At 42.1% G+C, this 27873-nt stretch overlaps 1 protein-coding gene across 1 annotated transcript in view; it reads right to left on the bottom strand.

The window, feature by feature from the left end:
- Positions 1 to 2883: 2883 nt before the first annotated feature.
- The window catches only part of LMNB2 (lamin B2), a 29500-nt gene continuing 4510 nt past the window's right edge, over positions 2884 to 27873 (bottom strand). Inside the window, exons 2-12 of the mRNA XM_065747305.1 lie at positions 21025 to 21161; positions 18514 to 18670; positions 17838 to 17963; positions 13574 to 13744; positions 10968 to 11093; positions 8761 to 8981; positions 7907 to 8198; positions 7351 to 7458; positions 6431 to 6550; positions 5371 to 5472; positions 2884 to 4159 (exon numbers count right to left, since the gene is read on the bottom strand). Coding sequence (XP_065603377.1) covers positions 4118 to 4159; positions 5371 to 5472; positions 6431 to 6550; positions 7351 to 7458; positions 7907 to 8198; positions 8761 to 8981; positions 10968 to 11093; positions 13574 to 13744; positions 17838 to 17963; positions 18514 to 18670; positions 21025 to 21161 — 1602 coding nt within the window. The 3' untranslated portion in view covers positions 2884 to 4117. The remainder of the gene's footprint in view (positions 4160 to 5370; positions 5473 to 6430; positions 6551 to 7350; positions 7459 to 7906; positions 8199 to 8760; positions 8982 to 10967; positions 11094 to 13573; positions 13745 to 17837; positions 17964 to 18513; positions 18671 to 21024; positions 21162 to 27873) is intronic.

Raw genomic sequence — 27873 nt, 5'->3', positions numbered from 1 at the left:
ACAGGGCTCAGGGCTTGGACCCAACAGTGGCAAAGAAATCCAGTATGGAATATGGATACTCCTTTGTTTAGATATAAGATTTAAAAAGAAAGACAGAGAATGAATGGCTTAAGGAAGGGAGAGAAGTGGCTACACAGCATACAATACAGAGCACTGGCACACAGCATCAGAATCTTCTCAGCACACAGAAAAGATTCTCAAAAGTTCTGGGGTGTAGAGAGGATTTCTAATGAGCCTCTTCCAGTCAACCCCTGCTCAGGCTACAGCTGAAAGCACATAACACAGGATTACAAGAAAAAGGGCATGTAAAGAAACTACGATCCCTACACTGAACATGAGGTGTCCTGTTGCTCGAGGATAAATGTGCACGAGGGGAATCTCTTTTCACAGTATGGTCTGCTTCACACTGCACAGCTTGTCTGGCTTTTCCATTACAGTCCATGGGAAGCAGATGTTTGTTTTCTTCCTGAGACTATTGGTTCCTGCTACAGATACAAACAGTGCCAGCTAATGTCATCCAGTGGAGCAGGGTGCTGGGGACAAGTGACCAGTGTGTCAGCTGCTGGCTCTGTCAGGGCCTGAAGCACCCGTGCACACAGACCATGAGCTAAAGGTGTGCAGCAACAAAGGAATCACAGCCACTCCACTGCTTGGAATAAGTCACTGCAACACAGCATCTGAAGCAAACAAAGACAGAAGCATGGGGAAAGCATAAAGGCCAGAGGCCCCACAAAGCCCCATCGTGCTTGGCAGGACACCTGGCTGTGTTCCAGTAGGAGCACCTGCAAACTTAGGAGCAGTACTGTATAGGATTCTTTCAGCATCAACAAAATTGTAAGTTCAGCTTAACCATTTTTCTGTAGTTATGCTGTTACTCCTTATGCTCCTACTCCTTGTTCCCTCCCAGTGTAAGTTACTCAAGACTCATTCACACTGTTTCACCCAGAATAAAGCTGTGCGCTTGTTCTCCTGAAATAAGAACATTCCTATGGGTAGACACTCTCAAATACCTTGATACGAACTACACTGATTAACTTCTCCCATCAGAGAAGCCTTAAAATCATTTTTGCTGACAAGTCCACTGTACATCTCCCTCAAGCTCCACAGCTGGTATCACATGACAGAGCAGAAATGCTGACTATCCTCCAAATTCCTGAGGTGGTTCACCTGCAGGACTACACAGGAAAGGAGGGCAAGGTGACACTGAACTTTATGACAACAGAACGTTTCAATTATCCTAAAAATGAAAAGAGAAAATCCTGATGAAGAGAAAAAGCAGCAGCAATGCTTTTTGGTTCTGTAAAGCAGATGAAAACCTCCCAGTGCAAAGCACCAGCTTGAAGTTATGCTGAAGCTCAGCATCAAAAGCAAGAGGAAGGAACTTTATCTGAGGCAGACAGACACACACAAAGAAAACAAGTGGAATACAGTAGTTTTTCTGTGTCTTGTAGTTTACAGTGAGCAATTCTCCAACTTTAGCCTTTTAGAAAGCACTGTGAATCACCAACACTTAGGCTGCTGAATACAGCTTCTCCCACACCACTGCTTTCTGTGAGCACCTCTACACGTGAAAAAAGGAAAGCAAGTGCTTCCGAAGTTACAGGAAACAGTTCCAAACCTACAGACAAATTCTGCACACTGTCACTGAGGGGCACAAGGATAAAACGTCAGCAAACACTGCTCCTTAAGGCTACAAGGCGACACGTTTCCCATACAGTAGCTGTTAAGAAATCAGTGGCTCAGGTAGCAAGAGGTCCCCCTCATTCAAGCTGCCTTTCCACCCATTCTTCACTGGAAAAAAAAAAAAAAATCACAGGAAAAAAAAAAAGCACATTCATTTCTTTAGTATTTAAGATCACAGAGCAATCACATTTACAGGAAAATCCTCAAGGAGAATAATCAATCTGAAAACTGGCCAATGTGAAATAAAAATAAATACAGGTCTTAAGGAAAAACTGCAAAAAGCTCTCAAACACTATGTGAGTGTGTTACAGAAGCTGTGGGTCAGACAGGGAAATGCTGTCCAGTGGTTGGAAGGTGCACTGCAAAAATACTTTTACACTGATTGCATTGATTTGTATAATAACAAATTTAGAAAAGGCAATCGGTCAACAGTATGTCTGAGAAACATAATTTCATTAGGTACACTTTACAGAGAGAGACATGGTTTACTACATATTTCACCTTCTACTCAAGCAGAGTGGGAAAATTACACTTGAAAAATGGTCAACAATACCCACAAAGTGACCCCTTCAGCTCAAATAGCCAAATCTTCCTACTGCTTTTTGTAATGCATCACCTGGTGAACTAATACGAGATCAGAATGACGCTCATTAACTTCAGTAATTAAATCATCCCACCCAAACAGAGAAAAGTAATGTCTTCAATTTATTTTTAGATGGCAAAATACACACTTAAGCTAAAAAAATCTCACTTCTGTTCCCACTCTGCTTGCACTGCAAAGCCATCAGTCAAAGCCACTAAACTGACCTCCTAGGTTATATCTGTCAGTCATAATATTGTTCAGAGAACAAAATGTCCAAAAGCCACCGAAAACATCCAAACCTCGCCACTTGTTTGATGAGTCTAAACTACTTGAATGACAAGATCAGAGCTCAAGAGTGCAGGTAACAACAGCACTCTGTGCTGTATCAAACAGTATCCAAACTAAGAACTAATGGAAAAAACTATTTGCTTGACAGTAGCCAATACATTCTTTGGAGCAGTCAAGTATTCTTCCTAGTGCTTGAAGATGCACTGCTATCTGAATGCTGACCGTAGGAGAGTCACAGCTACGACCACGGAAGGGCAGCAGAGGAAACCTTAAGCCAAAAGGACACTGTCAGATACAAAAGTCATCATCCTGAAATAAAAACCATCTGCTACTGGTACAAAGCATTCTTTATGAAAAAGAAAAAAAAGATTGTTCACATCACTCACTGTTACTTTGAGGATCTGAACGCTGCAAAGTAATGTTTCTGTCCACATCAACAGCAGCTCCTTATAACTCTCAAAAATGTCACTCAGCTATTTCTGTACTACTCTGCAAATACTGCTTCACATGTCTGACAATGTCCCTCTGAATATAAAACAAGAATGAACAAGCTGCATCTAGGTCTGATTAAAAAAAAAATCAACATTTACACAGGATAACTTTTAAAACTCCAAATATTTATCATTGCCAGAAGTAAAAATATTTTCAACATTAAAATCTTAGTCATTCTGTTCAATGCCAAATATGTCAGAATCATTAAATCATGATGCTTAACTCGTAAGTACTACACATCACAACTCGCATTCACAATTTAACAAGATCTCACTTGTTACAATGTCTAAATCCTTTGAAAACAAAAGGACTATTCCTCTGTTTCTGGCACTCCCATAGGTTCAGATGGTGTCCTCAGACAGCAGAAGCCATCGCTCTCCTGAAATAATGACACGGGGCCACAGCACTGACAGGATTCAGATGATCCTATCACCAGGCTGTCAAATCCTGGAGTGGGACAAAAATCCACGGTCCTGAGCCAAGACCTGTCTAAAAGGCAGCTACCCTTAATTACTTCCATCGGTGGAGAAGCATTTCTAATGAATTTGGGGCATAATTTTTTCAAGCTGGGTGCCCAAAAGACACTATCATTTCTTAAAGGATAGAGAAAACACTAACACCCAAGGCCATTCTTAAACTCTGTAGGCTTTTTTTTTCCTTTTCTTTTTCCTTTTTTAAAGTTATCCTGCTTATATACGAAGTACAGCTTTACCATACACTCAAGCAGTTTTGTCCCATTTTAGCTAAAGATTTCTTTTCTGCTGCAGGTTTGTGCATAAGACTTTAAACTCTGTATAGGGAAAAAAATTATTCCAATACAGTGTTTCAACAAAGAGAGAGAAATTAAGAAATCTATTAAAAATTCTGGCAGTTTTGTTCAGTAAAGGTTTTTTTTTTTTTTAGATTTTTTTTTATATAAAAATGTACCAAGGATTAACCATCAAAGAAATCAGATGATACGTATAAAAATAGTTTTCAGTGGCTCTGGAGGAAAAAAAAATAGCAAAAATAAAAGGAAATAAATGGAAAAAATAGCAAGTAATAGTTTTTTTGTTTGTTTGTCTACTTTCTTCACATCACTGAGCATCCTCGTGAAGTTGTTCTGGGATCCCCCTAAAATCAGAAAGACATAGTGTTAACTATGTTCTAAGTAGCTCTTAGCATTACAAGACCAGATTCCACTTATCTCCATTGTTAAAAGCACCTTCCTTCTCGTTCAGCTGTATTCAGAGAGCACTGCAGCTACAGATGAAGCATGTTACACATCAGTCTGTGCACAGGAGTAAGACACTGCTACTTTGGCTGCTGATGTCTTTGGTGATGGGCTGAGTGGTTCATGTCCACACTTTCAACACTGACAGAGATGGCAAATGAAAATCATAATGCCACTGGCTTCTTAACAGGATTTCCCTTCCATTATGTCACATCTTTCCTTTCAAGAGAGAACTATGCTGCAAAGATGCTTCTTGGAGGGCAAAAATTATGTATGTTTCAGTTGCTTTACACTATGAATACGCCACTAAAAGGCAAATAAGTATGCACAGCTCAACTGCAAATTTGCACATTAATAGCTCTCAAAAAGAGCTACTCATGGCCACTGATCCAAAGAAATAAGAAATCAGAAATAGGTTTGAAATAAATTTAAACTATATAACCTGTATAGAGCATATTACTCATTTTCACTCTGCCAACAGCTGGTTAGTTTAGTTACTGTACAATGCTTAACCGAGAGCTATGAGAACAGAGTCATGTCATAAAGGAAAACTAAGTTCATTTCAAATATGCATATGCTACCAAAAAATAAACTGAAACTTGCAATAACAGAAGCACTCTCCATCTCTTCTTTTTAGTGGTCCTGTTTCCCAATGGTTACATTCTGTTCACAGCAGGAATGACACACCTTTTTCTTTTCACAGAGAAGGCAATGTTGGAATGGGGAATAGCAGTCCAGCAATTACTGACTACTAAAACTCAACAACTCCAAATATGGTTAAAATCACTGCAGTGTTGAGAAAAAAAAAAAAGAAAAAAAAAATCTATCTGCAAAGTGCTTCCATAGATCCCCTAGCATCCCAATCTGATACGAGGCACTGCCTGGGCTCTAAAGTTACTGATTCAAGCAGCAGTTCCTAGAACATTCATTCTGCATGCTGTAGTGATGCTGCACAGCTGCAAGCTGTTCTGGCATCGTCTTCTGCAAGCACCCACTGGAAAATGGACCAAGAAACTTGGCCTAGCAAAAACTGAAGGGAAACCCATCATCTCCTGGCTAACGATTCAAACCAATCAAAAATAAATTAAAAATGTGGTCTATGACTCATTACCTGTTGGTTGAAAAGGTCCTCCTCTCCAAAGTCTGCTTCATCCTCCTCCTCTTCGTTCTCCCGCACAATGACAGATTTAGTAACAGTTCTCACTGCAACTTCCTACACAAAAGGGAAGAGATGACTGGTGGTCTATATGCATCTCTGAAAATTTGCTGTATCATCAGTATAGCAATCCCATTAATGTTTGGAGGATTTAAATCAATTTGACCCACAGTCACAGTTAGCTGTATAAGCAAATCCTCTTAAGATCCTGCAAACCACAAAAACATTCATCATTACAGCTATCAAAGGCATCGCCATGTATCTTAGCTACAGGAGGGGTTTTTTTATTACTAGGTATTTGAGAAGCTGGTGCTTGTTAGTTTGGCAAGCTCACAGCACACTGATCCAGGAGCTCTCCAAAGACATATTATGTCAGAAACTGAAGCTTCTCCATAGGATTACAGTATTAAGTACACTCATTCTTTCTGCTACACATTTTATGTCTACTGTATATACCAATTATAAGGATGGTCCTCCAAATCAGGCACTAAAAACAATTTTAAAACATCAGGAAGCTTCCTTTACTACTAAGCTATTTTTGAACACTTCTTAATAACAATTCTTCTTTGCATTTGTAACCTTGAAATTGTAGATGCAAATTTCTACTTGTGGAGTAACCACAGCATGAAGGGACATGGATTTGAAGTATGTTCAGACAATATTTTAACTGTTTCTTCAACTTGAATTCTAAGCCAGACAGCTTTCTACACCCTACCCCATCCCATGCTGCTGTTCCTGCACAAAGTGCTTCCACAGAATTGCCAGCAAGAAAGGCATCATGAAAAACCAATACAACTGTGGTCTGTTTCACCTTCCTGTTTCTAGTGAACTGCTGGGATAATGGCACGTTTATGAGTAACAGCCAAAGCATGATCCTCCATTGCATGAGCAGGGATAGTTTAAAAACAAACAAAAAAAATAGCTATGGGTAGATGTGGGGCAACATAGAGTACACAGGAACTGAATGGAAACAGCTGCTGTACTTCCAACACTGAAAGGACAACCATCTTCCTACCTCTCCATCAGAGTTCACAAGGTATGTGCGGATATTTCCTCCAGTGCCCCAGCTGCCTTGGTTCTTCCACACGAGAACAGAAGGGGGGCTATGAGATACACCTGCATCTGCACCCCAGATCTAGTGAGAAAGACATTCTGTAATCAGCTACTCACGTGCTTTTAATTTTAAATATCCCAAACCTCTCACTGTTCTTTCTTTATCAGTTTTATTTCCAAATCCCAACAGCAGGTTTACCCTACATTTACTTACATCAGTACTCGTGGGAAGACATTATTTTCTGTCTCCAACAAATATTCCCACCAGCAAGAGAAAGGAAATAAACCCAACATTCCAGTCATCAGTTCTGAACACAACAATTACTCCTACCACAGCCTAAGTGACTAAAGCAGGGACATAAAATGCAGTTTGGAACACAGCAATTTCACTTCTGATACGTACCTGAGCAATTGGTACTTAGGTAGAAATAACTTCAACGGATTAAAGGAAAGCCATTTTTTAACTCTCTTGCAGACTAAACGTCAAACAAAACTGCAAGAAGCAGTTGTTCTACTACAGTTAAGGCTGAGAATGTGAAGTATTAAACTTAACACAGGTCTACCAGACTAAACAAATGTTCCTATTACATGAAGGGGTAGAGCAGGATTAAGTCTTCCAAACCTTAACAAAGGTTTGAAAAAATAAACAACAATCTTTGCCTCCTTCCCTCCCAAAACTCTTTTTTCAGCTAAATGGCCTTAAATATTGAAGAGCTAATATGGAAGTTCAACTTTTTTTTTTTGCCTTTCTACAACTGAAATCCTTCCCCTCTAAAATGAAATCCACCTGTCACACACCTGATTGGGCCATACCAAATGTCAGATTTACAGCTGCCACAACATCAACAAAGGAACGTTGTTGACACACGAAATATGACTTACTGTTACAGTCTGCCCAGCCCTGAGGACATACTTCGGAGTAAATTTGTAAGCAATTTCTTCTCCATCTCCAATTTGTCTTTTCAGTCTCCAGTTACCCAAAGACTGATCCTAATGGGGAGAGTTGTAAGGTTATTTATTAAAGCTGAGCAAACAGGCATCAAAACTTTTGCTAGGCCTCTTTATCATGTTTATTTAAGTGGCTATTAGACATCTGCAATCTAACTTCAGAATACTTTTCTACACCCAAGTCTTGTGTTAAGATCATCCAGCAAAAACTTAAAAAACACACCTCACACAAACAGTTCTGCTAGAGCCAGTGAGGCTGCTCCTAGAAGCATGGTACCAGCATACATGATTAGACATTCAGAACTATGTTCTCATCCTGCAGACATCACACTTCTAACCACGGTGCAACATTCACCTTTCAAACGCCACTTAATTTCTGCAGGATGACACACCTTGAAAGATGCCGTTTCTCTTAAGCGACTTGTGCTCAACAGACTGCACAACATTTCAGTTTAGTTCCTCCTCTTGTAGCTGTTCTGCTGTCACTCACCTTCTCCGAGTTGTTCTTCAGTTGAACATATTTGCCTTCCAGGTCTACCTCTTCAATGCTGATACTTCCTGTAGCTGAAGCCTGCTGGGACATTTGGAAGCTACTGCTGCTACTGCTGCCACTGATACTTCCAGTGCCAATTCCACTCGTTCCACTGCCTGAAAGCTCCTCTGCCTCAATCCGTCGTCTCTTGCCTCGGGAGGAGCGGACAAGTGAAGTACTGCTACTGCTGCTGCTGGAGGTAGCCCGAGAGACAGTAACACGGGACGAGGGGCTTGGAGAGAGCTTCAACCTGAAAACAATCAAGCAAGCACTTTAATCAAATGGAAGAAAATTAAGATTTTTCTAGCTCACCCAGGGAACAGCACACAAAGCAATAATAGTACAATATAGTCAGTAACCAGACTGTAACATGCTTTACTGTGTCTGTCATACAGTCTGTGGACTGTATGTGAACAAGTAGGAGGTCCTTCCAGAATGACTGTGTGACATGAAAGGCAGTGCTAGTGAGACCAACACAGGCTGCTTAATCCTCTGCTCTTGTACTTCTACTACTAAACACACTTACCTTGAGCCTGATCACAGGAAAAGATGTACGTGTAAGCTCTTAAATAAAAAGAGGAGATGAATGTCAAGCTCTGAATATTTCACTGCACTTTGACACTGTTATGAAAACCAAAACATAATGCAGATATTCAGATATGAACAGCTATTAAGTGTTCCATGCAGCACATCACAGAGTGAAGACAAGACTTCAGTCAAACAAAATCTGTGCATTTCTATGGTACAAAAAGTAAACATAAGACTAATGTTATTTTCATTTCCTACGGAAACCATGTGGAACTCATACTTACCTTTCCTCTTCCCCTTCCAGGAGTTTTCGGTAAGCACTGATTTCCATGTCTAGTGCTAATTTCACATCAAGCAGTTCCTGGTATTCTGTGAGCTGCAGCTGCATCTGGTCCCTCATTTCTGTCATCTCCCTCTCCTTGGCATCAAGCATCATCCTAAATTTATCCCGTTCACCAGCCATCATTTCCTCCAACTCATGAATGCGATCTTCTGCTGCACTAGCCTAGACAACAGAAAACCCAGTTGTAATCCATGTGGACGCAACACAGAAATCACCTCTCTCCCACCAGAATCACAGAGTGAATTGAGTTGGAAGGGACCCTAAAGACCATTCAGCTCCAATTCCCTGCCATGGTTTGGTTGACCCCCACCAGACTATCCAGCCTGGCCTTGAGCACCTCCAGGAATGGAACATCCGCAGCCTTCTCTGGGCAGCCTGTGCTGGGGCTTCACTGCCCTCTGAGAGAAAAATTTCCCCCTCACATCTAACCGCAATTTCTCTGTTTTTAGCTTAAAACTGTTTCCCCTTAGTCCTATCACTATCTGCTCACGTAAAACTCTGTCTTTCATCTTGTTTAGAAACAGGAAGGCCACAATGAGGTCTCCACTGCATCTTCTCTTCTCCAGGTTGAAGAAGCCCAGCTCCCTCAGGCTGGGTCTGCAGGACCACTTTGCCCAGGTCCTTTTGGATGGCATCCCTTCCATCAATACCAACTGCACCACTCAGCTTGGTGTCATCAGCAAACTTAGTGAAGGTACACTTAATCCCACTGTCTAATCATTGATAAAGATGTTGAAGGCCAAGACAGACCCCTTGCAGGACACTACTCGTCACCATCCTCTACGGGAACACAGAGCACAACGCTCTGGCTGAGGCTACCTTTATCCACTGAATAGTCCAACCTTCAAATCTCTATCTCTCAACTCAGACATAAGGATGCGGTGTGGGACTGCATCACAGGCCTAAGAGAAGTCCCAGGAGATGACTTCTGTGTTTTCCCATATCAACTGATGTCATCACTCCTTCACAGAAGGCCGTCAGGTTGGTCAGGCACCATCTATCTTTGGCAATGCTCTGCTCACTGTTCCAGTATCAACTCATCTTGCATGTGTCTTAACATAGCATCCAGGAGGATTTAATTCCACGATCTTCCCTGGCACAGACATGAGGCTTTTTTTACCCTTCTTAAAAAATGGGAGCTATTACCTTTTTTCCAGTCACCAGAGAATTCATCAAACAACCGTGATTTTTTTTTTTTTTTGGATGGACAGTGGCACGGCAACTACATCAGCCAGTTTCTTCAGGATTCTGAGATGCGTGTCATCAGACCCCATAGGCTTGAACACGTTCAATTTCATCAGGTATTCTTGAACTTGATCTTTACTTATGGGAAGAGGGATTTTCTCCCAGTTCCCTCCTAACGGTTCAGGGACACAAGACATGTTGGAAGCCTGACTGACAGTGAAGACTGAGGCAAAAAACTGAATGTAGCCAATTTTCCCTTCTCATCCATCAGTGGGGGTCCACTCTTCTAACCAGCATACCCATGGAACTCCTTGTTATTCTCTGTATCACTTGCCAAGCTCAGTTTCATCTCGGCTTTCACCTTTCCTCTGCATGTCTGACAGCATCTCTGCGCTCTTCCCATGTCATCCATCTAGAGTATTTCCTTCTTATCCCTCAGTTTGACCAGCAGATCCTAGCTCAGCCAAGCCAGTTTCCTGACTCCCTTAGCTGGTTTCTTACAAGCGCAGATGGAGAACTCTTGCACTCTAACAAAGCAGCCTTAAATATTTATCAGCTCTGTTCTGTTCCTTCTGTCTCTAGGGACAGATCCTAAGGAATGTTTTCCACTAATTCTTTAAACAACTGGAATTTCACTCTTCTAAAGTTCAGGGTCCTGACTTTACTCTTTGCCAGGCCCATATTCCTCAAGATGGAGGAGTCACTGACCCTGGAGGCATTCAAGAAACATGTAGACGTTGTACTGAGGGGATCATGGTTTAGTGGGAAATACTGGAGACAGGTGGACAGTTGGACTGGATGATCTTAGAGGACTTTTTCAACCTCAGTGATTCTACAACCCCAAGATCACAAAGACAACTTCTCTCCATAGCATTCAGAAAATATGAGAGGACAGAAATTTTAATATATTCAAACATTACAGTGCTTTACATTAGAAATGAGAGCAAATTTAGTGCCTTTTACCTGTTTCTGAAGGCCAGAAAGTTGGTAGTTGAGAGATTCTATTCTCACGCGAGCCTCCTTCAACTCCTCCCGAGCTGCACCAGCAGCTTTGTCATTTTGGTCAGAGGCTAAAATGGCATTCTCCAACTGGAAGACAAGTTTTATACAAGTCACCTGCACTGTGTTAGACATCTTGTAAAAACAGTTTTACTATGGAATATAAACTTTTTAATCTTAAATACTTGAAAATGGAAATTTAGTAATTTTGTGAGCATCAAGGACAAACTCTACGGAACAAGAACACATACTTCAGTTCTGTTCTTACAGGATTATACTAGCAGTCTTACAAAACTTAGGTCCATGCTATCACACTGCCTGCTTGATACCAGAACGGTCACATGAAGGCCATCAATTTCATGCTCTGGTTTAACAGTTCCTTGGAAGCCCGGAGAACAAGCTGAATAAAACAGTTCACTAGTGTCACGTCTGAGCTGGCCAGTACCAACTTACTGATTTCCTCAGCTGGAAATAAGATCTTGATGCTAATGGTCTTTCACGGATTTTTCAGGCAGGATTTTGTCTCTGACCTAGGCATTCACATGGTAGGATGTTTAATCTATGTATTAATGAAGTAAAACTTTTTCTTGTTTCTTTTGAGTCTGCTACTAGAGAGTTACATTCACTTTCCCTACTTCTACTGAAAAATAAGAAACATTTGCCCTCTCCATGCCATCTACCCTTTCACAAACACCCATTATATTCTCCCATTCTCTTATCTTCTATCCTACGTCAAGTTTTATTTTAAACTCTCTTGATGCAGGATCTGCTTCACACATTGAGATTTTGTTGGTCTCCTGTATGTTACTCTGTACTACCTTTTCAGGAAAGACCAAGACTACACACAACTTGGGAACATATCTTGCCACAGGGGCAAAATAATAATATATATAAATCTTCCCTAGTGGTTTTAATTCCATTTTTGTTTCAGTTTTTGTTAATTTCACCTAATGATCAAGCTTCACTTCTAGTGGCTAATCTTAACTCAATCTGACAGAGCAATAACGGAGTTCAAAGACATTACACTGTAAGTCTCATCGAGGTAGCTGGAAAAAGGATCTTTTTATGCTTTGCAGCTTAAATTCAACAATGTACTACTACACACCACAGAATCCATGCAGGAACCAAACTGCCCCAATTCTAAGAATACTTTTAGGCAGAACATTGCTCTTAACCACTCAGCACAAAGCTTCAAGAAATCGATCTTCGTCAACCGCATTGCTCAAAGAATTCTAAGGAAGAACACGAAGAACACGCATTGAGCTTTTTTGCCAAGATAACTCATCCTGGAGAAGCTTGGCAGACACTACATCTGCTTCAACATCATATGCTCCAACAGCCCAAGGTCTCTGATGAAGGCATTACCCTAAACAGAACTTTACCCAGAAACACACAGTTAAGCCTGTCTTTCCCTTCTCATTTCAACTGCATAATGATCATCAGCTTTTCTTTTTTTCTTGGGGGGAAGGAGGGGAGAAACCTTAATTTGTTCATCCTCTTCTCAAATCCTGTCACTTTCTCCTTCTCTATCTGCTTTGCAAAACAGTGTTTTCACTACAAAGGAGAGAAAAATTTGGATCTTTTTCAGACAAGTCAATTCAAGTATCTGGCTGCTCCTAACTTCCCCAAATAATGCCAAGATTGCTAAAAGTTTTTTATTTTGCTTCTTATTACCTATTAGTTATTTTGTTGCTGCCCTAAGAAACAGTTAAATATTTTTTAGATCAATGTTTCTCAAACTGCAAAACAGAGAACTCTTCAGGGAATCTCAAAGAGGAAGGTGTGGGAAAACACTGTTAGCAGAACCACAGTGTCTCCACCACAGGAAAATTAGAAGTGGCTACAGTTACTGGTAAGTATTTTTATAACCAGAAAACTGACACGTACTTTATTCCTTCATGTAAGGTACTGAATACACAAAAATATATACTTGTAGCCAGCAATTATACCATTACCAAGGATACTACTTCCCCCACACTGTCAGCTGAATTAATTGCCACTTGCTAACTCAGGACTTGCCCAGGCAGGTAAAACAGAATAGTATCTGTGTTCTGAAGAAGTTCAAAGAGAATTCTTCTCCATCAAATTATGCCTCACTGTGTTCAAACTTTCAAATTATATACCACAGCTTTTAATACCAAGGCTTGTCAAAAAAAAAGCATCTATTATCTCATCTGATTTCCCTACTACCACCCTCAATGAAACCACAACTGCATTAAAAACACAAAGCAAAACAAACAAACAAACAAAAAAAAAAAACAACAAAAAATCCACCTGAACCACAGGAAAAAAAACCACTACTGCATCAGCTACTTTGTGACATCCCCCACTCCCACTCTGTCCTCAGCAAACACACGTTCTCTGGCTAGCACTATTCTTGGTTGTTACCTTGGGCTATAGCCCCACTGGAAATCCACCTGTGCACCTTTACAGGAGGAAACACCTGGACATCACCGCAAAACTTGTTCACACTATTATTACTGTCTCCTTAAACGCAGTAGGACTGATGGAAGTGTTTCTGTTTCCCTGATTGGACTTCCGGTCCAACAGAAGGCAAAAGGAGCAGTTACCTTAGCCTGGTAGGTCTGCTCCAGCTCCATTTTGTACAGCTTGACTTGCTCATCATGCTGATTTCGCAGATCCTCCAGGGCCTGAGCCATTTTGTTTTCATACTCCTTTTGGCGACTAGTGTCCACTTCGACCAAACGATGCTCATGCCGTTTTCTTGTCTCTCTTATCTCCTACACAGAAAAAAAAAGAGGACAAAGTCCTATACTGAGGTAAACAGTACAAGCAATTTCATTTAGACAGGTTAATTACTTCAGTACTAATTACTGAGTACGTAGGAACTACAGTAGTGCAGCCTAAAAGTTACTGCACTTATTAAAAGATGCAAGTTACCTTTCTCATGCTGTAAAAAAATCTAAAAGATGAGCAAACTTGAAAAGAGGCTTACAAATATTCCTGCAGACTTCAAGTAAGAAGATATTTTGTGCTACAATATCCAAGGGAAGGATGAAATTTGTATATAGCAAAGAAATTTTCCATATACTGCACCACATTTTCCTTCTCAACATACATGCCTACAGTAGCAAGCAGTCTATAAGGAGCTGGACAAACGTCAACATGTTTTGTAACCATGATGTATACTGAAAATAAACATCATACAGCGAAACTGCACCTTCAAATTTCACTCGGGCATATGCGGATCTCTATTTTCTATATGTTCTATGACCTCTACTAATTAGATTTTGATAACATTAGTAAAAAGAAAAAACCCTAACAAATCCTCTACACTATTGCTTTGAAAACAATTGTTTTTTCTGGTCAGTTTGCACAAATAGAATACCCTTTCCCTGGTGAATTATGAGATCTCTTTGCCTATAACACTGGACCTAAACTACCGAAGTAACATTCGCTTGTGCACTTATTCATGTGGAACCCTGAAGAGACCCATCTGGGCATGAATACATAAATTCATTTCTGCCTTCAGGGTAAGGTAAACAATACAAGTTCAGTCAGACCATGAAGTGGTAAAGTTCTCAATTCCTGGTGGAGCCAAAAGGGGGAGCAGCAAAACTGCTACTGAGAACTTTGGGAGGGCAGACATTGAATTGTTCAGAAGACTAGAAGGGGGAGTCCCCTGGGATTCAGTCTTAAGAGAGTAAAGGGGTCCAAGACAGCTGGTCACTCTTCAAGAAGGAAGTCCTAAAGGCACAGGAGCAGGCTTTCCCCATGAGCCACAAAATGAGCTGGCGGGGAAGAAGACCAGCATGGATGAATAGGGAGCTATTCCTGAGGGTCTGGGAGAAAAAGAGAATCTACTTCCTGAGGAAGAAGGGCCAGGTAACTCTGAAAGAGTACAGAGAAGTTGTAAGGATGTGCAGAGAGAAAATCAGAAAGGCAAAAGCCCAGCCTGAACTCAACCTGGCCACTGGGGCAAAAAGGAACAAGAAAAACCTTTACAAATATGTCAGCATATAAGGAGACTCTCCATTCTTTACTAGATGAGGCTGGGAATGTAGCCACTGAGGAAAAGGAAAAGGCAGAGGTTCTGAATGCCTTCTTTACATGTGTCTTTGAAGGTCAGACCAGTTATCCTCAGTGTACTCCACTCTCTGAACTGGTACTCTCAGCTGGGGAGCAGACAAAACCTCCCATGATTCAGGAGGACAGAGATCTACTACTCCAACTGGACTGCCACAAGTCCACAGGGCTGGATGAGATTCACCTGAAGGGAACTGGTAGAGATGACAGCTGTGCCTCTTTCCATCATCTATCAGCACTCCTTGTTGACTGGTAAGGTCCCAGAAGACTGGATGCTTGCCAACGTGACTCCCATCTATAAGAAAGGTTCTAAGATGGACCTGGGGAACTACAGGGCAGTTAGCCTGACCTCAGTGCCAGGGAAGGTTATGGAGCAGAATGTCTTGGGGGAGATCACATGGCATTTGCAGGACAACTGGGGGATCAGGCCTAGCCAGCATAGGTTCACGAAGGGCAGGCCTTGCATGACCAACTTGATCTCCTTCTGTGATCTAGTGACCCATCTGGTGGGTGAGGGAAAGGCTGTTGATGTGGGTCTACCTAGACTTCAGCAAAACCTTTGACACTGTCTCCCACAGTATTCTCCTCCAGAAGCTGGCAGCCCATGGCTTGGATAGGTACACTCTTGGCTGAGTAAGGAACTGGCTGGAGAGCCATGCCCAGAAAGCAGTGGTGAATGGAGTTAAATCCAGCTGGTGATTGATCATGAGTGGTGTTCCCCAGGGGTCAGTGCTGGGGCCTGTCCTTTTCAATATCTTTATTGATGACCTGGATAAGGGCACTGAGTGCACCCTCAGTAAGCTTACAGATTACAGACACCAAGTTGACTGGAAGTGTCGATCTGCCTGGGGGTAACAAGGCCCTTCAGAGGGAATCAGGACAGGCTGGATAGCTAAGCCGATGCCAATGGAGTAAGGTTCAGCAATACCAAAGGCTGGGTCCTGCACTTTGGCCACAGCCCGAGGCAGCACTACATGCTTGGGGCAGAGCGGCTGAAAGACTGTGTAGAGGAAATGGACCTGGGGGTACCGACTGATGCTCAGCTGAACATGAGCCAACAGTGTGCCCAGGTGGACAAGAAGGCCAATGGCATCCTGGCCTGCATCAGAAACAGTGTTGCCAGCAGGAACAAGGAAGTAATTGTTCCCTTGTACTCAGCACTGGTGAGGCTGCATCTCACGTACTGTGTCCAGCTTTGGGCCCCTCACTGCAAGAAAGACACGGAGAGCGGACCGTGTACAAAGGGCTACAAAGCTGGTGAGGGATCCAGAGTATAAGTCTTATGAGGAACAGCTGAAGGACTGGGGATTGTTCAGTGTTAAGAAGAGGAGGCGCTGGGAAGACCTTACTGCTCCCTGTAGCTACCTGAAGGGAGGCTGTAGTGAGCTGGGTGGGGGTCTCTTCTCTCGTGTGGCTAGTGATAGGACTAGAGGGAATGGATTCAAGCTGCGTCAGGGGAGATTCAGGCTGGATGTTAGGAAATACTACTACTCTGAAAGAGTGGTCAGGCACTGGAATGGGCTGCCTAGGGAGATGGTGGAGCCACTGTCCCTGGAGGTGTTCAAGCAACATTTGGATGTTGTGTTGAGGGATGTGGTTTAGGGAGCACTACTGGTAATAGGTGGGTTGGACTGGATGATCTTGTAGGTATTTTCCAGCCTTGGTGATTCTGTAAACTCTGTGAGGAGTCCTGAGGTAGGTAGCAGTGAGGTCAGAGGGCAAGATAATTAAGGTGCTTAATTATATTCTTCCGCTTCCCATGCTTAAACTGAAGTCACAGCAGGCTAACAAAAATTCAGGACCTCTTTATATGAGTTGCTTGCAGACAGTTCTCAAGGAGCAAAAAATTACTTTAATGGCCTACAACCAAGGAAGGGTTTGATGCTTGCAGTTGCACCAACGATCCAAATGCTTCACAGCATGGAGGTGAGACAATGACCATAGCTCAGGGTGTCTTGCTTCTTTGCCCTGTTCCAATACCTGTCCTTAGCCACAGTGGCTTGCCTAACCCCTTCATCTGGTTTGCGCACTCATTTTATTCCACGGTAAAACATAACTCAGTCATCAAATTTACAAATCTTAAACTCAACAAAACAGCCACAATATTTTCTCATTAATCCTGCTGAAATGGTCTGGCACATGGTCAGCCAATCATCACACAGGTCAGAAAAAGGGCAGGAGTCTGTGGCAGCTGCTTAGCAAGCACTAATGGCTGGTCAGCTTGTGCTGCTGAAGAATCAAAGGTCAGAGCTGGTTTTCCCAAGACAGAATAAATCAACCTCACGCTTTACTACTGGTTCAAGAAGCGACTATACTTCCTTTTCCCATTCCTCCCAATCCCCATCTGTGCATTCCTACTGTTTACAAAAAAATCTGGTCCTTCTTTACCCCAGCAAAAAGCAGTTTTTGGTACACTGTCCTCACCAATGGGAACAGGTTGCAGTCAGGTCTAACAGTCTATCAGAGCTGGTGCAAATAAGGGGCAGGACCAGGCAGCCTACGTAAAGAGAGGGAATAAAACTTTCCCTCTCACACAGCAGCAAGTTAAGTTAACCCAACTGCCCACAGAACAGTAATACCCTTGTTAACTGGCTTTTATGCCAGTTCTGCCACTGATCTGCTTTGCAATTTTTATAAAATCTTTAAATTCAGCTGATTTATATCAAGGATAGGGGATAGGCAAACACCGATTTTCACTACCTGGCCTCATTAGTAATTGTTTATGGTCAGTCTGGGTAAGAAGTACATAAACTTCAGAACATAATGAGATTACTAGGTTGGTAATACCTCCTCAAACACATTCTTCCTGAAATCCAGATCCTCTTGCAAGCTCTGGCACCGATTCTCCAGGTCCACACGCATAAGTGTCTCCTTCTCCAACTGCTTCTTAGCCACAGCATGACCATCTTCAGCCTGGTTGAAAATTGTGAAGATGAAGATTTAATTTTGACTGGACTCCTTTTCTCCATCCACAAGTCCATCACAACCTTCAATTGACATCTTTGGATCAATAATACACAACAGTAAAACTCATCTCAAGCTATTACAAAAGAACAGAAAAAGGAAAAAAGGAAAAAGCATGTGTATGTATGCATGCATGAATACTTAAAGCTTTCACAATTCTATCCCACATATATAAAACAAGATTACTTCCATATAGTTTGATAATGCATGTTCCTTTTCTTGACAGCACAGCTCCTCTGGATACTCCATCGTAATTTAAAATTGAACATTAAGTAACTAGGAACACAAATATTGATACTAGAAATATTTCTAACACACCTTAATACTTTGGTTACTACAGATTTCTTAATTTATTTTCACATCCAAGAGGGGCAGGGAAAGGTTAAACAGAAGTGAGTTGAAGCAACGATGTTCAGAAAACTAACAGCAAAAAATCCCAACAAATTTCACACGGAGTAACCTTTGTTGTGCTAAAGCAAGGAAACACTCACTGCAATACCTTAGCAAGTTGGGCACGCAGATCAGCCACCTCTGCTTCCAGACTGCGTTTCTCATTCAGGACAGTGTTGAGTTCTGCTTCGCTTCTATGGAAGAGTACTTCAAGATCCTTAATGCGACCTTGAGCAGTAGACAAATCTGCATCTTTCTTTTTGTAGCTGAAACAAACAAGTTACCTATATTTACACATTGTTACACACACTTCTGGAGAATACCTTGCTCACATTTATGGATGCTTTGGTACTATACAACTGTTGCACCAGTAGGTGGCTCCACAGTAACCTGCAACTGCAACTAATTATGATAAACCAGGTACAAATTGAGTATTAGAACAATGTTCTGTGTATGCATTGTCCAATTAGCAGGAATATACATTACTGGATGGCAAGGGCAAAAAACATTCTGCCTGCTGTTCGAGGCATAAAGACCATTTTTTCATCTCACAGAGGAAACATTTGGACTACAGCCCCTAAGGAGCAGAGCACCTGAATTTATCAAAGGCCCACGAGCAATCACTTCTTGGCTGGTCCCAGACCAGTGTGATCCCTTCAGTTCCTTCCAAGAACTATGAATCCCTTCATACAGCAGAGAGCCTAGCCCAGAGAACTGCTTTCCTACAAAAAAGAACAGTGACAAACCACTTCTCTTCCACAATGGAGAGATGCAGCATTTTGAGTCTAGAGCCACTAAATTACTAGGATCCCTTCAGGTATCGGTGATAAAGGGTAACTCCTGATTACTAAAATAGTAAATGAAGTGTCCTGTGCCCCAGAACCTCCCAAAGCCTGAGAGCTTCCAACTCATCCCACTGGCCTTACACCTCCTTTTTCTTTCCAAGCTGTTCTCACTTCTAAGGTAGACAAAAAATTATGATAAAACTCTATAAACACATAAGAAGTAAAAAAGTACCACTCTATCTCAAATTTGGTTGTAAGACAACGAGAACCTTTCATTTCATATCTCAAAGCCTTTCTGGAGCTAATCTTTGTCTATTGTCTATTTGAAAATTGTCTGCTGTCTAAACAATAGCTTGGGATCCTTCTTGTTGTCCAGTTATCCTACGTAATAAAAAAATCCAGAAAACATTAATCAGTATCATGCATGACAGATAAGCATAAGGAAACAAAATGACCAAAATATCTTCCAGGGCATCCAAAATCCCAAAAGAATAATCCATACTCATGGAGAACACACGGCGACAACAGTTGTCATTATCTGAACAAGCTGTGTACACGTGGCACAAGGATGTCAGCATAAACACTTGCTCTTAAATCCTGTACATTGACAGGCAAACCATGATCTCTCCGATACCACAACCTGTCACAAATCCTAGTGTATCAGCCAAGGTCTTGCTGCTTCCCAGCTCTACAGAGTTGGGTCTAAGCCTGTGGTGAACTTGAAAGAGACACTGAGGTAACTGTAGCAAACAGCGTTACATACTGCCTCCCTCTTCATTTACCCACAAAGCCCTGAAGCTTGGCAGGTGAGCAGCAGGGCGGGCAGGGAGGACTTCATCAGCTGCACATCAAGGTACCCTCTGCAAACAGACTTGTTAAAGTTCTGTTTTCAAGGAGTGCACCTAAAATTAGGCCGCATGTCCCAGGCATGACTTTCCATATGTGCTATACTCAGCAAGAGTACTCCAAGTACATCCCAAGAGACTGAAAGCAATCTGGTACAAAGAAGCTTCCAAGCCAAGAAAGAATTCAGTTCCACTATTACAAACTCAGAAGACAGAAAACCTGGCATTCTTTCCTCATATTTGGTGTATCTCAGAACACCAAGAATGTTTGAATGAGGCTGGCAGAACTATCCTGTCAAGTCCCTGAAGTGTCTGATAAAAGACAACTCAGTCACCCAAACACAGGGCAAGGGAGATGACCCACAGGAAAACCATTAGCACCAGCACTTCAAGCGCAGTGTTCTGTAAAAAGACATTTGTAAGATCTCTCAGTATTACCAAAGGCCTAATAAGCAGAGATCAACTAGCAGTGATTCTCATCAACTCCAAAGTGAAGGTAACTCTGACAAGAATACCTTAATCAAAACACAGAAGCATGCAATTTGCAGAATAGGGTGCACGAGCCAAATTCCTAAAGTTACTGCTGTTGTTGGAGATTGCCTTAAAACCCAACCAGAGTATTTGCTGTCTCCAGGACAAAGAGACAACCCTGATGTCTGGGTAACTTCAAGTGTCACGCAATCCAATCCATTTAACCACAAAGCTGTGTTTGTGTGTGTGACCAGGACAGAAGCAGTCACAACTCCTTGTTTTAGCATCTACATGTGTGAAGTGCCCATCAACCCACAGTTTATTCATCTTCTCTCTACAAGCAGATCTGTGTATACACAAGCTGTACAATTTCAGAAATTCCCCTGACAAGCCTGCATCACTTAAACAAGACAGCCACTACGGTGTTTTAAGAGGCATCAGCAGTGTCTTTCGCACTGCAGATTATCAATTTATCATTTAAAGATGAAAAAACATAACATAACGTAAAATCTTGCTTACCTTTTATTGAACTCCTCAAGTTCAGCCCTCAGTTTTCCTATTTCAATCTGTAACCTAGCCCTCTCTTTGGCAGTTTCATCCAGAACTCTTCGAGCATCAGCCAGTTCAGACTCATAGAGGTTCTTGATGCCACTGACCTAAAGGGGAAAAAAGCATTCAGACATGAAAAACATGTCTAAACATTAGCAAACTGAGTTTCACAGGTTGTGACCAGCTCCTTTGAAAATGATACTACTTCTGTTGTTTAAGTACATTAAATATTCACCATTTCCAAGTAACATGCACCTATGTGCATATGCGCTGTGACTTAGTCCCAAAGACAACACTGAAGACTTATTCCCAATAGAACATAACACACCGTGTTTGAAGTATGCAAGTCCTTCCAAGAGAGAAACAGAAGCAGAGCAGCACACCCTGCAAATACACCTTGTACTTTCATTTCTAAGACCGTTGCATTGGGTGACTTTTTTCAGCAGCAATGTCATTTAAAAACAAAGTAGGACAAACATTTTGTGGAATACAAATGAAGCCTCATACAATTCTGCTGCTCCTGTACTACTATTGCAAAGAAAAGGAGATAAATTACAGACACATAAACAGCTCAGAGACAAGTGTCTACTCCTGTTTTCTACCTCAGATGATAAGGATCTACAGACCTCTCCCTGTCCCAGCTCAGAAAAAAGATAAGATGATCAGCCACTCCGACTGCAACAAGGCATTTCAAAGTCTTCAACACTGCTAATTTTTTTTTGAACGTAGGGTCATCTGAAAGGTATATCAAGATAGCTAAAATTTGAAGATAAGTTTGATGGTATTGCTTCTATCAAAGGATATCAGAACAGAGCAATCATAGGGTGGGAAGAGCCAGAAGCATAATATACCAACTTTAGGAAGAGAAATTTCATAACAAAGCATCAAGTGTACACACAAGACAACTGTGCTGATCCTAGAAATGCCTATTCCAAAGCACAAATGACAGGCTCAACCATCTGGTCTTCAGAAAGATGGATTAAAGGCAGTCAGAAAATAAATTAAGATCCTGATAGAGTATATTTTCATAAAACTTCTGAAATGAACTTTGATACAGCAGCCTGAGAGCTCAGAAACCTGGTCTGCAAGCTGGTGACATACCAAAAACTTGGTTGTCAATTCATGCAATCTTACTTCATTTTCTTAAAAAAATTTTTTTCAAGACTTACTCAATTTGTTTGTTTGCCCTCCTCTTTTTTCCCCTCACAGCTGATAGCCAGAAGTTCCCTATTAAGCTAATACAACTCTGCATTACTCAGAAAGTACCACAGAAGTGTGTGCTGTGACTGCACGAAGATCTTTCTTACAACACTCCACTATGACAAGAAAATAATTGAGATTTTAAGGCTGTAAAGCCTCTCACTAAGTGTGAACCATTGCAAAAATACAGTATTTGCAAATTACAATTCAAAAATCACATAACTTGAATACTACATTTGAGGGCTAGATGCTTTTTAGAAGGGATACCCAGTGCAGGAGCAGAGGAAAGCAACACAGTGGGCTGCAAGCAATTCAATGGACTCCTGGAGTCCACTGAGGATAACTTCTTGGCACAGGTATTGGACAAAATCAATGGTGAAGCTTTGCTGGACCTGGTGTTCACCAACACAGAGATCATTAAAGAGGTTAAGATCAGAGGCACTTGCAGGAGCCATGTCCTGGCTGAGTGAGGACTGGGGGGCCTGGGAAAGAGCATCGTCAGGCACCTGAACTTCAGGAAAGCAAACTTCCAACTGTTTAAGGAATTATTGGATGGGATTCCCAGTAAACTGTCCTTAGGGACACAGGAATGGAACAGAGCTGGCAGCTCCTTAAGGATGCCTTCCTGAGAGCACAGGAGCTCAGAGGATGCAGGAACTGGCATGGCTGGGCAAAGACCTACTGGTCAGACTGAGGGTAAGGAGTACATGCACAGGTTGTGGGTGCAAGGACGGGTGGCCTGGGAAGGATACAGGAATGCTGTCTAAACACATACAGGTGGGATCAGGAAAGACAAGGAAAGACAAGGTATAGCTGGAACTGAACTCTGTGAGTGATGTGAAAAATAACAAGAAGGGGTTCTATGGGTACACTGCTCAGAAGAAACATGCCATGGAGAGAGTACTCCCTCTGCTAAGCGAGAAGGAAGGACTGGCTCCAACAGACATGGAGAAGGCTGAAGTACTCAACAAGCTGTTTGCTTTGTTCTTCACTGCCAGTCAAGCTTCCCACATCTCTCATGTCTTGAATCTGTAGGTGGGGGTTGGGGAAGCAAAATCCCTCCATCAGTAAGAGCACAGTAGGTCTGAGACTACCTCACAAGACTGAATGTATACAGCACATGGGGCCAGAAAACATGTATTCCAGGGAACTGGAAGAAAAAAAAAAAATCACAGTTGACTGGGGATGTCCCCAGAGACTGAAAAAAGGGAACCATCACTCCTACTTTAAGAAAGGAAGAAAGGAAGATCTGGGAAGCTCCAGTCCAGCGAACCTCACCACTGTGCCAGGGAAAATCATGGGGCAGACCATCCTGGAAAGAGACAATAGGCACATGCAAGACAAGGAGCTGATCAACCCAAATGTTTGCCTTGGCCTCACCAAGGGCTGGTTGTGTCTGATCAATCTGGCGGTCTTCTCTGAAGGGCTGACGGCATCAGAGGACCAACAAACATCATCTACCTGGACTTCTGTTAGGCTTATGATGTAATGCCACATCACATCCTTATCTCTAAGTTGGAGAGATGCAGATCTGAAGGCTGGACTATTCAGAGGATAAAGAACTGGTTGGAAGGTCACAGCCAAAGGGCTGCGGTCAATGGTTCTTGTCCAGGTGGGGGTGGTGACAAGTGTTATCCTGCAGGGGTTCATCTTGGGACAGGAGTTCTTCAATATCCTTATCAATGATCTCAACAGTGGCATCAAGTGCATCCTCAGCAGGTTTGCTAACAATGCTGATCTGAGTGGTATAGTTGATACAACAAAAAGACAAATCAATTCTGAGTCCTCCAGGGCAAAACTGGAATTCCACATATGAAGTAAGGGAGCCTTTTTCTCTCTATTTTTGTAAATACCACTACAAAACGTTAATAACCAACAACAGGTAGCAAATAATTTATGCTTAAAATTCAGAGCACTCCAAACAACACACAGCTTAACAACATCAAAAGGACAACATTCTGAACTGCAAACATTTAATGTAATCCCTGTCTTGATATAAGATAGAATGAACTGAATGTCAAATGATGAAAGCCATTTCAGAACCTTTCGGTAAAAAGGGAACCAGAGACAACGCTTCTTAATTAAAAAAGTCTGACTCACACTCACTGCATAACCTGTTGTGGAGCTTAGTGTAGTCTTTTTCTCCTGTAGCATGTTTAACTTATGCTGACTCCAGGACACATCACAGCAACCAGCACTGTGAAGCAGCAGACAGCTGGGAGCAATAACACCTTCAAACACTGCAAACATGAGAACTTTAACAACAATGCACAAAGACAGAATGGGCTCATAGTAAACTTGATATAAATTCCATGATGACTGTACTGAACTGATGGACAAGATGTGCTTTCCAGATCTTAGAGAACAACATCTTGTTTTTCCCAGTGCTGGCTAACTAGAGAGAAACCATCAAAGCAGCAGGCCTGAAAGGATGCAAACAGTGCCAGCACAGGTAAACTAGCCTGGTAGTGTGAACTTGACAACTCTTCTAGTCCAAACTGGCTACTCACTGAAAGTACCAGGAAAAAAACAACAGCAGCACTGCCTCCTACTCTAGCATTGAGAAACTCTGGCAAGTATTTCTGTTCCCTGAAATTGCTGCCTCTCAAGCTCTGCTCTAGTGGAAGGAACATAACACTAGGAGTCTACTGACTTTGAAAATCACCAGACTACTATGGTCCCAAAAGTGCCTCTGTTAAGTGTACACCTCCAACTTTGTTTGCCTTCTGAGCTACAATCACTCTTTAGTCTTCTCTCTTCTAAAATTGCTTTGCAACTGCTGCTCAGTTTGGTCGCTAGCAGTGACACTTCAAGCCCACGTTCTTATAAGGCTGCTGTTAATCTAAAGCAGCACATTCTAGGGTATGCCTCACATACAACTGATGGACAAAAAGGAAAATAAAAATGGCAACAGGACCAACAGTCACCATCTACAGCAGCAACGAAAGGAAAATCACTAAATGAACCTACCAACGTAAAGCCCATTTCTGGTGCTCACACCTCATCACACTTCTCAGCACTGTGCCACCAGTGTCTAAATGTCCCCGTGCGTCCCAGGAATACTGGGAGCATACTTTCCTCAGATTTGGCATGTTTTTAGAAATACGTAGAGAACTGTATGTAGCATCCAGAGCACGGAAACAACACAGGTATATACAGCACTAATCAATCACTAGCTGCAAAGAAAAACAGGAACAATACAGGAAATCAGAGAGGCAGAAGATGTAGTCATTCCAGCAGGTATCAATTAGTTCAAGCTGTAATCCAAGAGCTGACACTGGAGCTGTTTCATATGCTTGCAGTGAGAGTGTCATGGAGTGGTCAGTCTGGTAAGCCATGAGAGGAAGCAACTCTTCACCCAGACCTCCGCAGCATGTGGGACCAGATTTGCTAAAGAACCTTAGCAGATTTGCTTTCAGTAGCTTTGCAGAAGCAAGAGAAACCAAGAAGTACTTACAAATGTCATACTATAATAATCACAACAGAGAACAGAGGTATTTGTTAGAACTGAGAAAAAAAAGCAGGATATTTTATAAGACATCATTGTTACCCATTGGGCAACACAGTAGAGCAGGAGAGTATGGGACACAGAGTAGCATTTATCAAAAAGCTAAGCTCATACAAAGATGGCAAATAAAAACTGATAGTGATTTCTGACAAACACATGGCAAGCCAAAAAATTAATTTTGAAGAACAACTCATAAATGGTGTAGAAAGCAAATGCTCTTGCTCCACCTACAAAAAGGTATACACGACAGAGAGCCTGTGGCTCAAAGCTTGTCAGCAAAAGTACCATATCAAAAAGATGAAGTATAAATACACCTTTATTTGTGATTTTTTTACTTAGGTTTGTAATAGAGAAACCTTCAAGAGGTCCCTACACTTAAACATGAGTTAAAAGTATTACGGAACCAACCAACAAATTGAGCAGTAACCACCAGGTTTATGAAGTATTAATAGCTTTCTAAGACCACTTTTCCAATTAGGTGAATCACTAGCAACAATATCTAATATTTCAGGAATTCACTTTGTACTTAATTAGAAACGAGTTTCTAAAGAGGAACTACCTGTCACCAAGCTGAAGTTTACAGTGAGACAGCAGACATTAGTCTGAACAACAGTACAGATGGCCATACATGTTAAGAGCCATACTGAGGAAGAATCAGTATCTGTGCAAAACACAAGTTTCATGGCTAACTAGATTTGTCATGGAAATTGGGAAGTGGAATTTCATGACAGATTCAACAAAAAAAAAAAGTTAGGAAAATAGCAGATGCATGAAGAATGTTGGAGTGGAAAGAAAAAACAGTCAGTGTGGTTTCATCCATCCTGGAGGAAGGAGTCAACAAGGACACAGATGAGGATTTGAAAAGTCCAGAATGAAACAAATCACATTCCAGGGACCAGAATGCAGTTCCCTGGATCTCCCATTCTCCCCCTAACAATAGGCATGACATGTGCTCTGTTCCAGCCATCAGTCATGACTTCCCAAAGATCATTTGTAGTAACCTCACAATGAAACCAATCAGCCCCTCCACCACTCATGGATGCAGTTTGATCAGATGTCCATCACAGCACTCATCGTGTGAGCTATCTCACTTCACATCCATGATCCCAGGAAGGTTGCAGCACCCACAGTGGACAATTCCTCCTGACTGCTCTCCACATTGCATGCATTTGTGCTGCAGGCACTTCAGAAAGGCATCATGAAGATTTGTCAGGAAGAACAGGAGAGTTTTCCCCACCAGACTGACCTGCAGGCACTTCCTTGATGACTCCATTTCACCCTTGCTTTGTTGATTGCTATCTCTTGTACTCACACAGCCCCTGGCCCTCTACCTGTCTATCCCATCCACCACTTCCTCACCTGATCTTATAGTAACCTCTCTCTCTCTCCCACCATTTCAAGTCTGAAGACCTCAGTGGGGTGACCAGTCTGTTGGTAAAGATACCTCTGTCCTGCCTAGTCTGGTAGATCCAGTCTCTTCCAAGCAGCCATCAGCCCTGAAGAACAACTCCATAGTTGCCAGCAGCAGTTCCAGTCAGCTGGTGCTCTGCAGGATCTGCCCAGCCATCCCTCACCTGCTCCGCAAACCACCCAAGCACCCCACGCCCAGAAGACAGGTCGGGTCCACAGATCTCCCACAGCAACCACTAAAAAAGCCACACAACATCACTCAGTGAAGACACAGGGGATGTGCCAAGACAGCAAAGAACCTACATGAGGCTGGTCAAATTAGGCGATAAAGATTTAATTATCTTAATATGCATCAACGTGCAAAACAAATGCGTTCCCACCAGGTGTGGCTCAGTGTGTTCTTGTTCACCCAGCTAAGGATTGATGAAGGATGATCGGTGAGCTGCAGCTCATGGCCTCCCCAGGAACACTTGTTGAGGCACATAGCCATTCTTTCTTCAGATGTGGTCCCACACACCAAGGCTATGGAAACGCCTGCTCACAACCAGGGAATCTCCACTATCAACATCAAAGACAGTTTATCCAAAAAATGTTAACAGTATTACATTCTTCCAAGGAAATCTGCTCACCTCACATAGTTAAGAATCAATTTTTTCGCAGAGTGAAGAAAAGTGCCACAACACAATCTCACTGAAACCCAG

The sequence above is a fragment of the Cyrtonyx montezumae genome, unplaced genomic scaffold (assembly GCF_038088225.1).
Source record: "Cyrtonyx montezumae isolate F1298 unplaced genomic scaffold, pur_monq_1.0 scaffold_44, whole genome shotgun sequence".
NCBI classification, from domain to species: Eukaryota; Metazoa; Chordata; class Aves; order Galliformes; family Odontophoridae; genus Cyrtonyx; species Cyrtonyx montezumae.
This window is presented reverse-complemented; position numbering and strand designations above follow the sequence as displayed.